Source organism: Epinephelus lanceolatus, chromosome 4 (genome assembly GCF_041903045.1).
Source record: "Epinephelus lanceolatus isolate andai-2023 chromosome 4, ASM4190304v1, whole genome shotgun sequence".
Lineage (NCBI taxonomy): Eukaryota > Metazoa > Chordata > Actinopteri > Perciformes > Serranidae > Epinephelus > Epinephelus lanceolatus.
In genome coordinates this window covers 20,323,769-20,338,650 of record NC_135737.1, presented here as the reverse complement: position 1 = coordinate 20,338,650, position 14,882 = coordinate 20,323,769, and the positions used below count along the sequence as shown (strand labels likewise).

Below are 14,882 nucleotides of genomic sequence, written 5' to 3'. Positions count from 1 at the left end.
ACAAGATACCACCGTGACAGCATCCAGTTTTAAAGCTGCTGCTGTTTTTATCATAGAGGCGGCGAGGAGCACAGGAAACAAAAATGGCACGGTAGACAGTGATCATGATGAAGGAGAGAAAAAGAGGACAATTTAGACCTGGCAGAAAATGTGCAACAGTCAACTCGAAACAGGAAGATCCCAGTTTAGAGCAGCGAGGCTTCAGTGAGACAAACTATCTGCAGGAACACTGAGATAGATGACTGGATGTTGGCATGTTGACATGCATGTGCATGCCATAGACATGTCCAATGTCAGTGTGTCAATGAACAAGGACATAACAGGAGCAGAGACATGTCAGAGGGAAGAGGCATGAGGGGATGATGGGAAAGTCTCAGTAAGCAGTAAGAGTCCTTTGCTCCAGGCCAAGACTCTAATGCCTGGGCTGCGAGTGGCAAACATGCCACAAACACAATGACTATATGTTGTGTGTGACATGGTGTTAGCCACTTCATCTGAAGTGAGTGACATGTAGTCAAATATTAAGCTACCGGTAACATAGAGAAATACTTCTCTACTACTACTACTGCACTTAACTTATGAAGAAAACGTTTCCTAGCATTTCCAGTTAACAAAGGGCCGTAATAGACTTGCCGCTTGATTGAACATACGCGTACACAATGCGCCGTGTCTGTGTATATACTTGCTGCAGCACTATGCACAATACCGGCGGTCTCCACTTGGGGCAGACAACAGAAATAAAACCCTGAAATCGGGTAATGCATGCCGGGTGTTGTAAACAAACCTGGCTGCCCTTGATATGCTTGATGAGGAAGAGGAACTATGTCACTATGTAACAGCATGGAAACATCATAGAGCTGCGGGTAGTTCTGCACCAGGTCTGTCAGCCTCTCTTCAAAAGTTTCCACCACTGCTCCGACAGCGACTCCGTCTGGTCTGATCTCACAGTCACCGTGTTCATTCGCACAAGTGCCTTTAGCGGTCATGTCAATATTGCATCTCGCTTACGCGTCACGGTACCTTGTGTTGAGATGTGCGGCCAACGCATCAAGCGAATGCAGATCACACATGGCAGCCATGATGCGGTCGCGTTTGCGCTGTTTGCAGAAAGTAAATTACTGGCCTAAGAATCCAAAAACTGAGAAGGGGGACCACGTTTAACAGCAAAACTACATTAAAATATTCATTTACAAACTAATGGGTGATGCAGTTGTTGATTGTTAAGTACCGAGCATGCGAGTGAATACATTAAACTGGGATTTCAATGCACAAGTTGTGTAAGTGATTGTACACAGATGTTGTAATATAGTTTCCCTGTAGTTAAAAGTGGTCCCCAATGACTTCAATCCATCAACATTTGACGTTTTTGGATTCTTTGTTCACCCGAGACATGCCAGAAAAACACTTTCTACACAAATTCAATGCAACACTGGGTAAGTAATTGATGTACAAATTGTCTCTGGGGGGTTGGGAGAATTACTTTAAATGAAACCACATACATAGTTTAATTTAAAGGTTGACGAATGTTTATTCTGCTTTATTCCTATTTTGGCAAAATCTCCTCCTCCTCGTAATGGACAGATCACACAGACTGCAACTGCATTACCATTTGTGTAAGAACACTGCAGAATAAAAGAGCGAGAATACAGCTATCTAACTTACATGTCATTCCTGCACCCCAGGACAGTTATGCATGCATTGGTAGACTGACTCTCACCGCTGTGTCACAATAGTTGAATTTTAATGAGTTTGTCCTATACAGAGCTGCACAGTAAGTATATCACGGAAAAACAGAACAGAAATTTATTGCTAGGCTGGAGTATTTTTTTCTGGTAATACACAATTTAAATGTGCAGCAAGGCAAACTGAACACTCTGCTAACCTGCTATTTTTGATGTGTTTTAATTTCTGTATGAACAATGGGTATCATAATGGACAAGTTATTAATTTCTCCAAGACAGGGCGATAGTTCACATCTTTGTAAACCTTTTCTAAGTTCTTCAACCAGAAATGTCGTTTCCACTGGATTATTTTGAGTAAGAAAAACACTATGCCTACTCTATGCCTGGTTGGTATATGCAGCAATATAAAGTGTGAATAAAAACTTAAAAACAGGGCTGCAACTATCAATCATTTTCTGAAACCTATAAATATTCAGTTGACTATCATACATGACAAAGAAATCAACTAATTCTCACATCTGAGAAGCTGCAACCAGCAAATAATTTTGCACATTTGCTCTGTTAACACTTAGTACAACATAATATATTGTAAGCTAGTGCTTATTAAATAACAGCTCTGTATGCCACTGAGCAGATCCAGTAAAGTTTATGAGTTTGAGTGTCCTGGTTCAAGGCTACTTTGACAATAGTGACAAAAACAAGCCACAATACCACTGAAAGAGGAATTCTTCGCTTTGTGAGACACTATCAAATTTGGTTTGAAACATTCAGTCAGTCAGCTACTAATTCAATTCAGCTAATAACTCAACACCAGTAATTCAGCGAGTAATTCTGCCGCTTTTTCTTAAATCAATACAGCACAGAAAAACATTTGGGTAAAATAACAAGTCAATTAAATACTGAGGGATCGTGTTCACTAAACTACTGTGTTGGAGCTTGTTTGCTCCTGGGCTGACATAATTACTGCCACAACTATATGCTGTGGCCTGTACATGTGGAAATACTGGAGTCATGATAAGGACGACACGGAAAATGTCAGCTTGGACTTGTATGACTAAATGAGTCTGTGGTTAACGTCTGCGGTTGACAGGGAATAAACATGACAAAAGGTAGTTAACAGGAAAGTGGCAGGATGGAAGAAGGCAGCCTGACCATCTCTAAATGTGCTGTTGCCACCTAATGGACAACTGCATTTTCACAGTTAGATGGATGAAAGGGTAAATATGAAGTCAGATTTTTACACTAATTCTCACTAGGAGAATGTTAGTGTAGGTTTCATTTCAAGTTGGTTGCCCGTGTCAATAAATCTCAAAAAGAAGGTGAGGGCACACAGCAGGTGCACACTAACTACGCACTAAGACCCCAGATTAACCCAAGATCAAGATAATTAATGCAGCATTTTTATTTATAAGCACACTGGAAAGTGCTGAGCGGCACCACTAATACTCTGCATCAGTTCGAGTCAATAGCCCACCAAGGATAGACTATTCATTTGAGGAAGTCCCAAAGGCCTGCGCCAAAACACAATCAAATTAAGACGCCTCTGCATGAGTAAAACAATGATGTTTCAGCAGCCTTGGCTGTACAGTAAAGGCATATCTTTGTTTGGCGGAGGGAGCTTTAGGTTCTTCTGGGCAAGATTAAAAAATAATCATCAAAAGATTCATTCAGGGTTTAATTGATTTGCTCCCTTGTTCTGTTTTCTATAATTCACATCTTGGTTTACAGAACAATTAGGGGACACACTTGTTGACGGCTTCCATCCTGAGACCCAGACTTATCAACAGCACAACAAAACACACATTATGTATTAAACAGCTGGCAGTCTTCCAGTAAACACACACACTAACAATTTCCATTGTCATCATCTTTAGATATAATCTCTGTGATGCAGCCTTAAAACAAAAAGATAAATAACTAAGGCGGCCATTCTCTCCATCCTCTTCACAGCATGAGGCTGGCTGGGACACGGCCCTCAGACATGCTGCATAACGATCTCGTCTTCGCCATGGCTTTCACTTGGAAGCCAAACCTGACTCATTACTCTCGATCCAAGTCAATCCATCTGTGACTTTTAAACTGTTCATTAGTAGATGGCTGCAAACCTGCAGGAACCCATTGTCCAAAGAGGACCCACATGGACAAACTCCACGTATGCAGTGGATGAAGCAACAGAGGAAGGATCATTATCTCTGGCTGTCCAAGTGAGAAGTGACAGGAGAATGTGGGGAACAACATTCCGTCATTAAACAGTAGAGAGCACAGGAAGTATTAAAAGCCTATGCTCCAGCAGGGATGAGGAAATGTGATTTAGGACTTAATGGTGTTCAGGTACAAGAAAGCAGAAGACCCAGGAGTGGCCCTGATAATAGAAGACTTTCAATCACGACGCACATATAAAAAACTCATCATAAAAAGCAGCAGTTCACAGTAGTTGGCATTCTGAGAAATAAAATAAGAAAATATATTCAGACATGCTGGAAGCTGGTGCTAAAAGAATCAAGAAATTACTGTATGAGCCGAGACATCGATGAAAGAGGCACATTTGAGCATATACTATAATTTGCCTCTTTCTCACCTGCAAAGCAGAGTCACATTTCACTGCTCTGATTATGCAGATCAGCTCCCCTGAACATGTTTAAATACTTGCAGGCAAATTTGTCAAAGCAGAAAAAGAGGCTGCACTGGACTGGTCACAAAATAAACTTGAAGTGTTTACCGTCTTTTATTCCTCAGTGCAGAGCGGTCGCTGGCATTGGGAGGTAAATAAATGAAACTCTTTGGATGGAATTGATTAGATCTCCACTCACAAATACAGACATTTGCTTTCATGTCAGAGAGGAGGGGCAGGTCTCGCCTGTTTAAGTAGGATCTATACGAACAGATCAGTCACTGTGTCACAGTGCTGGAGCAAGGTTACGTATCAACCCCCGCTGCGGTCCACGAGTGCACTGCCTCATCTGTCAATCATCTGCCAACCTGTCCCAATAAACCTTGTCATCACACACTGACAGGGTGATGCCTTTGTTCAAAAAATGATTACACAAACAACAGAAATGCGTTTTACCTCTGGCAAAATGCATTTACACAGTGCATGATTATTTTTGGTCATGTTGAACACCAAGGAGAGGTGATAATTTAGAAAATGAGGAATCAAAGAAGTAGCATGTGAGGCCAAATAAAGATGAAAGTGTGAGTCTTAAATGTTTCTGTTCTTTTGCAAGAAAAGCCAAAAGAAAATCTTCAAGGAATAGAGTCACATGTCTTTATCATGTCATGATCCTACAACTCTGCATTTGGCTGTATTACTTCTAATAAAATCAAATATGGTGCAATACACATAACTACATGTACACAGATAACAACTCTGATTTTAAAGACAAAGATATCTTGTCTAATTTCCACATAATCCTATGTTTTCAAGTGAACACAGACACTACAGAACAGTGTACACATTACGCAACCACACCAAAACACACACCAAGGCAAAAGAAATGCTACAATCACCATAATCACACAGAAATTAGTCTGGATTTCATTTCATCTGGAAAGGCGATTAGAGGAGTAAAAACGCATTTCCACAGATTAAGTATGATTTCCATTTATATGTAATGCTTCATTGAAGCCACCCCCCACATTGCGGCTAATGGGGGAAAACTAATCTTGACAATGAGAATCAGAGCATGCACTCTCACAACCATTTAAATCCTTCGAGTTCTTCAATTTCAACAGTAATGCTTGCATGCAAGGAGTTATCTCACTGCGGGTGAAATAAATAAGAATAAGCCTCCTGGCCTGAAATGTACACCATGTTTTATACCTGCTTTGAGCCCATTTTGACGTGAGCATACAATTGCTAGAACACATGAGCAATTTTCTGAACTGCATTATCAAGGATCCTCAGGCACACTTACCAGCCTCTGAGCTTATATGCCTCAGGGATGTCTGGGTTGATCATCAGGGTGCTGCTGAAAGATGCAGAGAGGGACCGGCCTCCGTAGTCTGAAAGCTTCGCCCCTTTAATGGCTAAAATGGGTTGTCCAGAGCCTTCAAACTTTTCCGCCTACATAAACGAGAGATATGGAGAAAAGGGCACTCATTAAAACTTTGTTTTTACTTACTGTCTGGATTTAATTCATTCTGTTCAGGGTTCAGACAGACAATACTAAATGAAACTCAATGACTTCCAAGTATTTTTTCAGCACCATTCTTTTATTTTCAAGGACTACACTCAAAGAAAATGGCTCATTTTCCAATATAACTTTTTATTACACAGATAAATTATGTGATCCATGTCTCTCTTTTAAGTGAAGGGTTACTGATTGCACTCTTCTTAGGCATAACTGTCTAAAATCCACTTTTAGTTTAGTTTTTAGTGGGGGGGTTTAAGAGTGAAGTAAAAGGCCCGTTTTCACTGCAGGAACTTCGGGGTAATTTTACGGGGCCGGGGCCGTTGGTGCGCGTCTCCACCGCAGGAACCACCCTCGAAAGACAGAGTTACGGAACTTTTACAGGGGCTAAACAAGTCCCTGCCTCGGAGTAGGTACTCAGAACGGCCCCGAAAGACTCCTGGCTGAGGCTTGGGGATTACTTGGTGCTGATTGGATATACTCAAGGAGGGATGTAACGACAACAGAAAGCAACAAAATAGCCGGCATTTTTAAAACTCAGCAGACGAGGGTTAGCTCGTTCATATAGCTTCCACCGCCATGTAAAAAAAAAAAAAAAAAAAAACTCACTAAATGGCCCGTGAAAAAAATATTTGTTCCAGCAGATATCTTAGTTACAACATGATTGAGCTAGCAAAGCAGTTTTGTGTTGATATGTGTGGTATTTATTCAGTTTTGGGAAATCACGATGTCTAGAAAGTATCAGTGGCTGCCGCTGACAGGGACAGCTAACAGCAGCAGCAAAGCTAACATCAGGACGTCATCTGTTAAAAGCCTCCCGTTGTCAGATACGACATGAAACTACTCCAGTTAGCTCAATCATGGTGTAACTAAGACATCCGCTGGAAAAAATATTTTTTTCACGGGCCATTTAGTGAGTTATTACAGACACCGCTATCGGCTAACAGCTAACGGCGTCCCTACGTCGCCCCGGTCAAAATGGTCACACAACGATTACGTCACATCCAGAGCCCGTAACTTATACAGGAACCCTCCTCGTACTCCGCTCTCTCAGTGGAGACACGGCGGTTGAGAGTGCCATGCGAGAGGACGTTCCTGTAGTAGTTCCTGCCCCCCAAATAGTACCAGGAACTTCTTCAGTGGAAACGGGCCTAAAGTGAAAATAAAACTACGCTGTCGGGTGGAACATCATCAAAGCAAAACAGAGCAAGATTGTGTAGTGAGACGAGGACGCGTTAAACTTAAAACAAAAAAAGAAAAGCTGAGCAAATTAATCGTCATGAATTGATGAACAAAACTTTGGTCAAAATATTAGACAGCGTTATGCGGTTCATATGAATTTCAAGGAGTTTTTAGCACTTTGCTAGGGGCTATTATTTTTTCACTTCAAGGACCTTGTGCAAACCCTATCTGCTTCTTGGTTTATCAAGTTGTGTGTTAGTACAACACGTAAATGTACTTTGTACAACAAGATTTAAAATGTACAGAATCTAGCGATGCTGTGATGCTCTACTGTAAAGCGGTTCATAATGACATACAGACATACTGATGATTAGCAGGTACGTTTATCATGTTCACTATATCAGTTTAGCATGTTAGGATTTGCTAATTAGCGCACTACAGGCTGATGGAAATGTCATTTAGTAGTGCAAGTATTTGGTGATAAACCAAAGAATTTGATAAACTGAAATTCTGACCTTATGGCGAGGGAAAAGGAAAAGTTAAGGGATCACCAAGGTAAATACACTTTATCCAGAGGGGAACATAAATGTCTGTGCCAAATGTCATGGCAATCCATCCAATAGTTGTTGAGATATTTCACTGACTCTAGAGGCAAAGTCAAAGGAAAGCTTAATTCTGTAGGAGTCATCATTTGGGGACCATTCATCTTAATCCATCCAACAGATATTGACATATTTCAGTCTGAACCAAAGAGGTGAACAGATGGAGCGAGCAAATGACAGACCAACATTTCCATCCCTAGAGCTTCGCCACTATGAACTATGAACACATTTCTTAGTAGTTCAGTTACAAAATTCCTGTCAGACTGTTATAAAAATATGTTTATTGGATTTTCAGATTTGTAGGTTTTCAGTGCTCGTTGCTGTAATAACCTGAGGACACCAACTAAGAAAAAACAATGACAGAGAGGAGAGGGCACAGTAAAGCCTTCAGAGATGGGGGGAAAATATCTCCACTACTTGCTTTTTGGCATTCCCATTGTTCTTTATAAACTATACATCTTGTGTACCTCAGCAGGTCCCTGTGGAAAAGGGCTATCTGTCGAATAAACAAACAGGGAACACTGTGCTTCCTGTCAGGAGGAAAGAAATGGTGGCAAACTCAGCACAGTCCCTCTGAGCCACAGGTAAAAATCAACTACAGGAGCGGGGTTACTTAATCACCCTGTGACAGGGAATTCAGTCAACAATTTCAACCTCATCTGCCTCTGTTAAACACATAAGTAAATGTCTCTTTGCTGAACAGTGATGAGCAAATGCTTTAACCAACCTTTCTTACTAAAGACTTTAGCCACTTTTACATTGCCTGTTCAAGGCGGGAATATTGCGCTGTTATGCCACCCCACAATTCCATGTATACGGTACGGTCGGGGACAGTCGGGAGAAAGTTGTCTCTGAGTCAGGAACGGAGGTAAAAACAGACCCAAAACGAGATCTGTGTAAAATGTAAAGCCAGGAAGATGTGACCATGGGTGGATTGGGTGTGACGTTTTGATTACATATTATGTTGCCGCCCCACCGTGGGAGATTTAAAAAGCAGCAGTTAGCAGTTAACTCAAAGAACAACAGTAGCTGTAAACCCTAACTGAAAGTCCCCAAAGCAGGACTACATCAGGCACCACATAATAGAGACGGTCAATGTTTGTGAAAGACACGTAACACCATTGTTGCTGTTTAGAAAGCGCTGCCAACGCATATGTTATATGTCACACTAGAGGCCAAAACTGTTAGAAAGAAATAGAAATCCAAAGAACTTTTGTGTTGCATGTCACGCCCGTCACGCCTCTTACAATGACAGCATCCCAGGATGAAGAATATAATCACACACTTGAGCGGAGTGATGCCGCTATTGTTTGGTTGTGTAAAAATGCAAAGAAGGCATGAAAAACGGACTTTATATTGGTATAATAGTGGGGGGTGTAATCTCACCAAAAACTGAACATTACAAGCTTCATATTATGCAGAAGTGGTGAAGGAATTTCCCCTGCACTGATTATGGGCTCCATACTACTGCCACTTTGTGTTGTTTTTAGCAAATTACCTCATTTATCCTGATTTTAAAGCTTTGTAAATAAGCATTATTGTTAGGCTATTAGGTATATCAAATTTCCAGCTGTGGGACAAAGAAAGCATTATTTTATTTGTAGTGTCACTTTTAAATGACAAAAATTACAGTTTTAAAACAAATTGAATAATTGAAAACATGACTATAGCGGTGGTGGCGGTTGCTTGTCATCCTTTGAGTTTCAATAGCACAGTATTGTAATATTTCGGTTATTGCAACAGTCCCAGCTTCACAAAAGTAGCATTTAATGCAGGCTTCTTGTAGTGCAGGTGCTCATGTCAATGTGATCACCCCCTGAATGCGTGATCCAGCTTTAGTGAAAGGAAATGGCCACTTTAGAATGTTAGTGGTGGTTCTAGTTCTCGAGTCTCGCGCGAGTTGCCATGTAAACACAGCATGCCTGCAGGGCAGGCTAACTGACCACGGTGAGAAATTATGCTATAAAAGTGGAGTAAATTACATCTTTTCAAGTCGGGTTTTGCATGCCGCGGCTTCAGGGCACTTGGATTACGGAGTTTTATTACATTTTCAAAATGTGGGTTCCATGCACAGCAAGTGTAGCTGTTACTCCGGCTAGCTGTTATCCTCTGATACCCCGAACGCGTTTTGTGGATTAAAAAACTACACTGGACTTCTTGTCGGCATGAAGGTCAGTAAGTACTGTCCATATTTTCATTCTAAAGTGGCCATTTCCTTTAAGCTTAAGTCACTTAAATAGTTGTTCTCAGATGATAATTTGAACCACAACAAGCATGTCTATGTTTATAAGTTTGGTATTGATTTTAACTACCAATTTAAAAAGCTCCAGAAACAACACTTCTACCCTCCTACACATGATACTCTCTACCTAATGTCTTTACTCACTTCCTCTCCCCACAGTGTCACAGTCACCATCTTCCCAGACATGTCCATCAGGCTGATGGTCCTCTTGGACACTTCTTTGTTGGACTTGGTAGTGAGGCGGGTCACTTCTTCCACACTCTTACACACTCCAATCACATCTGGAACAGAAGACATGAATCAGTGGATTACCAGCAGACACTGGGGCTGTTTTTCTATTCCCGACCTTATATAGTTTCCAGTCTGTTAAGATTGCATCATTTACTGCTTATTGAGAAGATGATAACCACATAGGTTTAGTTTTCCCAACAAATCCTCCCGATTGTTTACAAATATACATATCATAAATATTGATTGCGGTGTTTTACGCTGGCAGGTCACTCAAGGCCCCGTGGTTTCCGGCACAAATTGGCTTATGGGAAATAAGTGATTCATTCATTTCAAATCAGGCGTGAGGTCACTGGCCTGTGTACCAGGCACTTACATCCATAATGTAGGAGAGAATCCCCAAAATAGGCTTTAATTGTTTCCTCCTATGCACTTCATCAAGCATACTTTGTTAACTAATGCAATCAAGCATGACAGATGCTGAGCCATTTATTTGTAAAGGTGCAAGAGTGGCATCGCGAGCATTCCACATCATCTATAAACCCCCACTGAGTAAAAGGATTTTAAATATATTAACCGTGATGAACAAAACGTAACGCTTGATTTGATTTTTGAGAAATTACTCAAACAGCAGTACAAGCTGCAGTCTTCATTATAAGAATTACAAGCAGACTCCTTATTATTACTTCATTTTACCTGTGACAGCAGGTTCTCATTTTCTCATCGGCTCTGCCATAGGGCCCAAAGTCAATCTGCACTACAGGCTATTACTGTCATCAGTATTATTAATACCACTTTTATCTCTCTGCTCGTATACTGTAATTACCATAACCTCACAGCATATCCGGCTCTACTTTCTGCTACAAACTCTTTCCTCCTCTTATGATAGCTTATTATTGGGTGCTTGGAAACACCTCAGTAGGAGATAGGCTCTGAGATTTGGTTGGTTGGTTGTGCTTTTTGCAATAAACAGGGCTTAAGAGAATTATGATGTGTTTAGGCCTCACACAGCCCAAGCCCTCCATTAAGGAAAACAATGTACACTTAAACAACAGGAATCATAGAGGACACAAGCTTAAGCCACCTGTAGTTTGGTGCACAGCACATTACACAACTCAGCCCTCTGCACATAGTTTTAGGGCACTAAATAAATAAGACAACATCAAAACTAATGTCTCATAAAATGGGCAAAATGTGGCCAGCGTTCAATCAGAAAAAAATGCTGATACTAGACAGATCATCCCATGACAACAATGCAGCAGAGGAACAAACAGAGCCCCCAGCTCTGCCTTGAAAGGGTTTACATGGCCTGATTCTGAGTAATAGATCTGAGACTGTGTGTAGTGGGGCTCTACAGGCTTCTAAATAGCAGAAGTCTAAATCAGTCTCAAATCCTGTTTTGGTCTAACTAGCTGCTTGTATACAATATTTTACCCTGTAAGATAAGACTTTGTTTAGGAGGTGGGGCCGATTGAGAGGAATAAACGGAGCTTCGACTGAAAGGAAAAATCTTATCTAAGGCCCATTAAACAAAATACTTTGAGCTGGCTACAGAGACTACAAGACAAATAGACATGAACAGATCCAGTGTTTATATTCCTCCACCATATATTTCAACCTGTTAGGACTGTCGGCTAGATTTATTTAACATCTTACATACCGGTAGTCTGCCTTTCGATGTTTTATTCAGCCGTTGTCTTTGTTACAACATTGTACTTTGAGGATATAATGCTGACAGTTTCACTCATTTATTCCATTCACTGTCTCACTCTACGCACCTATAATAATTGCCAGAAGTCTGCAACCTGAACAAAACGACCAGTTCATACCAATTATTACTGATAACTTTCTGTAACTTTCCCATGCCCGGGAGACAAATTTTCATGGCCATACATTATTTGAAACATCTGTGTGTAATGTTACATGCAAAATAAGAATAAAAGCCCATACCATGACTTTATTGTTTAAATAAGGCCCAGTCCTACAGCACATGCACTGTAAATGAGCACCTGCATTCCCCACATGCAAATCTCAGAGCTATCTGGTTGTCGGGGCAACCATGACCTGAAAAGCTGGCTGGTGTCGTCATGTGATTTGTAGGAATAACGTTCGTGAGAATTTGCTAATTGGCCAAAATTTACTGCCGTTAGCTCCTTTAACATGGCTAGCTAGCACTGCCGAGCACATGGTTGAAATGTCAAGTGTTTGACTACATAGTTCACATTGTGCACGTCCTGGGTCATGGTCTTTCTCATGTCTTGTACTTGTCAAGTGTAGCTAGACATTAATACATCTGCATTTTCCTGGCACTGCACGAATTTACATCTACACTACATAGAAGCTGCCACTCAGGTGGGCGTCTAATGTGACCGAAACAGAGAAAAGCATCACGTTAAATGACGTGACTGATGTGCCAGAACATAAACACACATATATATAGCGCATATATACTCTATTGTACAGCCATTTGTAAAGCTAATTGCCTTGACTTTTCAAAAAACTTTCTGGGTTTATTAATTTCTCCAAAACTTCTCCAGGCCTTGAAATTGCTATTTACAAATTCAATGACTTTTCCACAGCCCTTAAAAAAAAACTTGAACTATCGGGAGACTCATTTTCTGATAAAAACATCAGGGTAGAGCTGAACAGTATGTCATATCTTTGTATACATTGTTAGGGCTGCAGGCTGCTCACTGTGTTCGTCTCAAAATACAGGCTGGAAAAATACTGATGGGGTATAGCTGTCTGGAAGTTTAATGACACAGGTAGGCTTCAGAAATGCCTGTGTGGATCATTACTGGCGTCTCTTACCAACGATGGCATCTTTGTCTCTGTTCTCCAGGTCACCGATAGACACAAAATCACACTGCACCATGGGAACTTCGCAGCTGTCTTCACAGGGGATGATGCTTGACTCTCCATTGAGAGTCATCTCATAGTCATTCTTCACTGATGTATACTGCTTGTTGGCGATCTTCAGGGAGCCCTTGGAGACGTAGTAGACCTGGCCCATACAGATGGATGAACCACGTGTTAATCAGAGATCTGGGGAACATTTCACCTGACTGAATGGTGCAAACAAGATACGACTTCAGACAGTCGGGGGGGATCAACAAAGGCTGGCAGATGAGCATAAGCCGCTTATTGTATGGGTACATTGAAGCCAGATGACTCATTCATAGTCTCTGTGGTTTTAACTCACAAAGTACTGGCAGCTGTTGATAGCACAGTCTGCGGCCAAATCCGACTTTAACGGCACAGTGAAAGACAGTTTTGACAGATAATTAGCAAATACTGAATCATTATCTGGAGGAACGTCTCACCTTGCCAACATCAATAAGGCTGAAGAACTTGTCCACCTCTTGATTGAAACCAGTCACTCGTATCTCTCCCTGTAACAAAACAGACAGTCTGGTTATTATATTAAAGTGGGTCTGGGACAGCACAAGATTTTCAACTCATGATATCTTGTTGTTTATTTACATAGCATAAAAATTAACACCGAGATCACAATAACACTCACACTCTCATCCACAAGCTCCATGGAGAAGAGTTTGCCATCACCACGAGAGTTGCTCCATGTACGGATGCCACTCTTATTGGTTACACGGGCGCGGACAGTCCACCTAACAGGAACGGAAAGGTTATTTTTGACTAAGTGACAGGTCTAAAAGTAAGAAACTCAGAAAACAGTTCAAATTGAACACAAACACTGTCTGAAAAAATAGTGCGTATAAGAGCCATATGAAATGAATCAAATTTTTCATGCTGCTGAAAATTGTGGCACTTTACACTGCGCTTTATGAACATTATCTGATTAAAAACGACAACTCACTAAATTAGCATTACCAAATAACATTTATTTAAAAACTAGAATTACCGCCTCCGCACACCAGTCAAGTTTCTATTACAGTTTATACCCAAGTCTGTGAGAACATGGATGCATCACACCCATTGCCCCCCAAACAGCACAGAAGATCTATACAATCAGTTTCAGGGTGGACACCTAAGATGAGTGTCAGCAATTTAGTATCCAACCAAATCTTTCTTCTTCTGCTTCTGAGATATGACATCGAATAATGGCCAGAAAAGTATTTTATGCAAAATACTATGATGTCACAATGATGCTGACCTTGGACCTTCAGAATATAAAATGTCATCACTTCATTATTTTATCCTTTTAGTTTTAAGTTTTGTCAAAATTAGCATATGAATTCTTGAGTTATGGCCAAAAACACATTGTGTGAGGTCACACTGACCTTGACCTTTGACCACATAATTCTTAACAGTTTATTCTTCAGTCCAAGTGGACATTTGTGTCAAATTTAAAGATATTCCCCTCAGGTGTTCTTGAAATTTCATGTTCACAAGAATGAGACATTTGCAAGATCACACTGACCTTGACCTTTGATCACCAAAATCAGTTCAATGAGTCACGTCAAGTCAACCTTTGCGCCACATTAGAAGAAATTACCTCAGGGTATTTTTGAGATACCACGTTCACAAGAATCAAACAGATGAGGTCACAGTGACCTTGACCTTTGTCCACCAAAATATTCTTCTGGAAATGTGCCTGATTATTACAACGGCATTTTCATTGGGTGAATGCAATCTCATAAAATAATAATTTTAGTAACAGGTTTAACCAACTGGTATCTCTAGCGCCTATTAGTGACAGTAGCAACGTTTAAGTGACTAATCTTGCATTCTCCATCATTTATGTCATTATTGGTGATGTTTCAAGAACCTCATTGACCCAGAATGTAACTGTACTTATGCATGTTTTTATTTATTAATTCATGCAGTCCGTTTGTCA

General features: G+C 40.7%; 1 protein-coding gene across 1 annotated transcript in view; it reads right to left on the bottom strand.

The window, feature by feature from the left end:
* The window catches only part of rpa1 (replication protein A1), a 35,550-nt gene that overhangs the window by 15,520 nt on the left and 5,148 nt on the right, over nucleotides 1-14,882 (bottom strand). The window contains exons 8-12 of the mRNA XM_033632288.2: nucleotides 13,590-13,692; nucleotides 13,390-13,458; nucleotides 12,878-13,070; nucleotides 9,983-10,119; nucleotides 5,597-5,745 (exon numbers count right to left, since the gene is read on the bottom strand). Coding sequence (XP_033488179.1) covers nucleotides 5,597-5,745; nucleotides 9,983-10,119; nucleotides 12,878-13,070; nucleotides 13,390-13,458; nucleotides 13,590-13,692 — 651 coding nt within the window. The remainder of the gene's footprint in view (nucleotides 1-5,596; nucleotides 5,746-9,982; nucleotides 10,120-12,877; nucleotides 13,071-13,389; nucleotides 13,459-13,589; nucleotides 13,693-14,882) is intronic.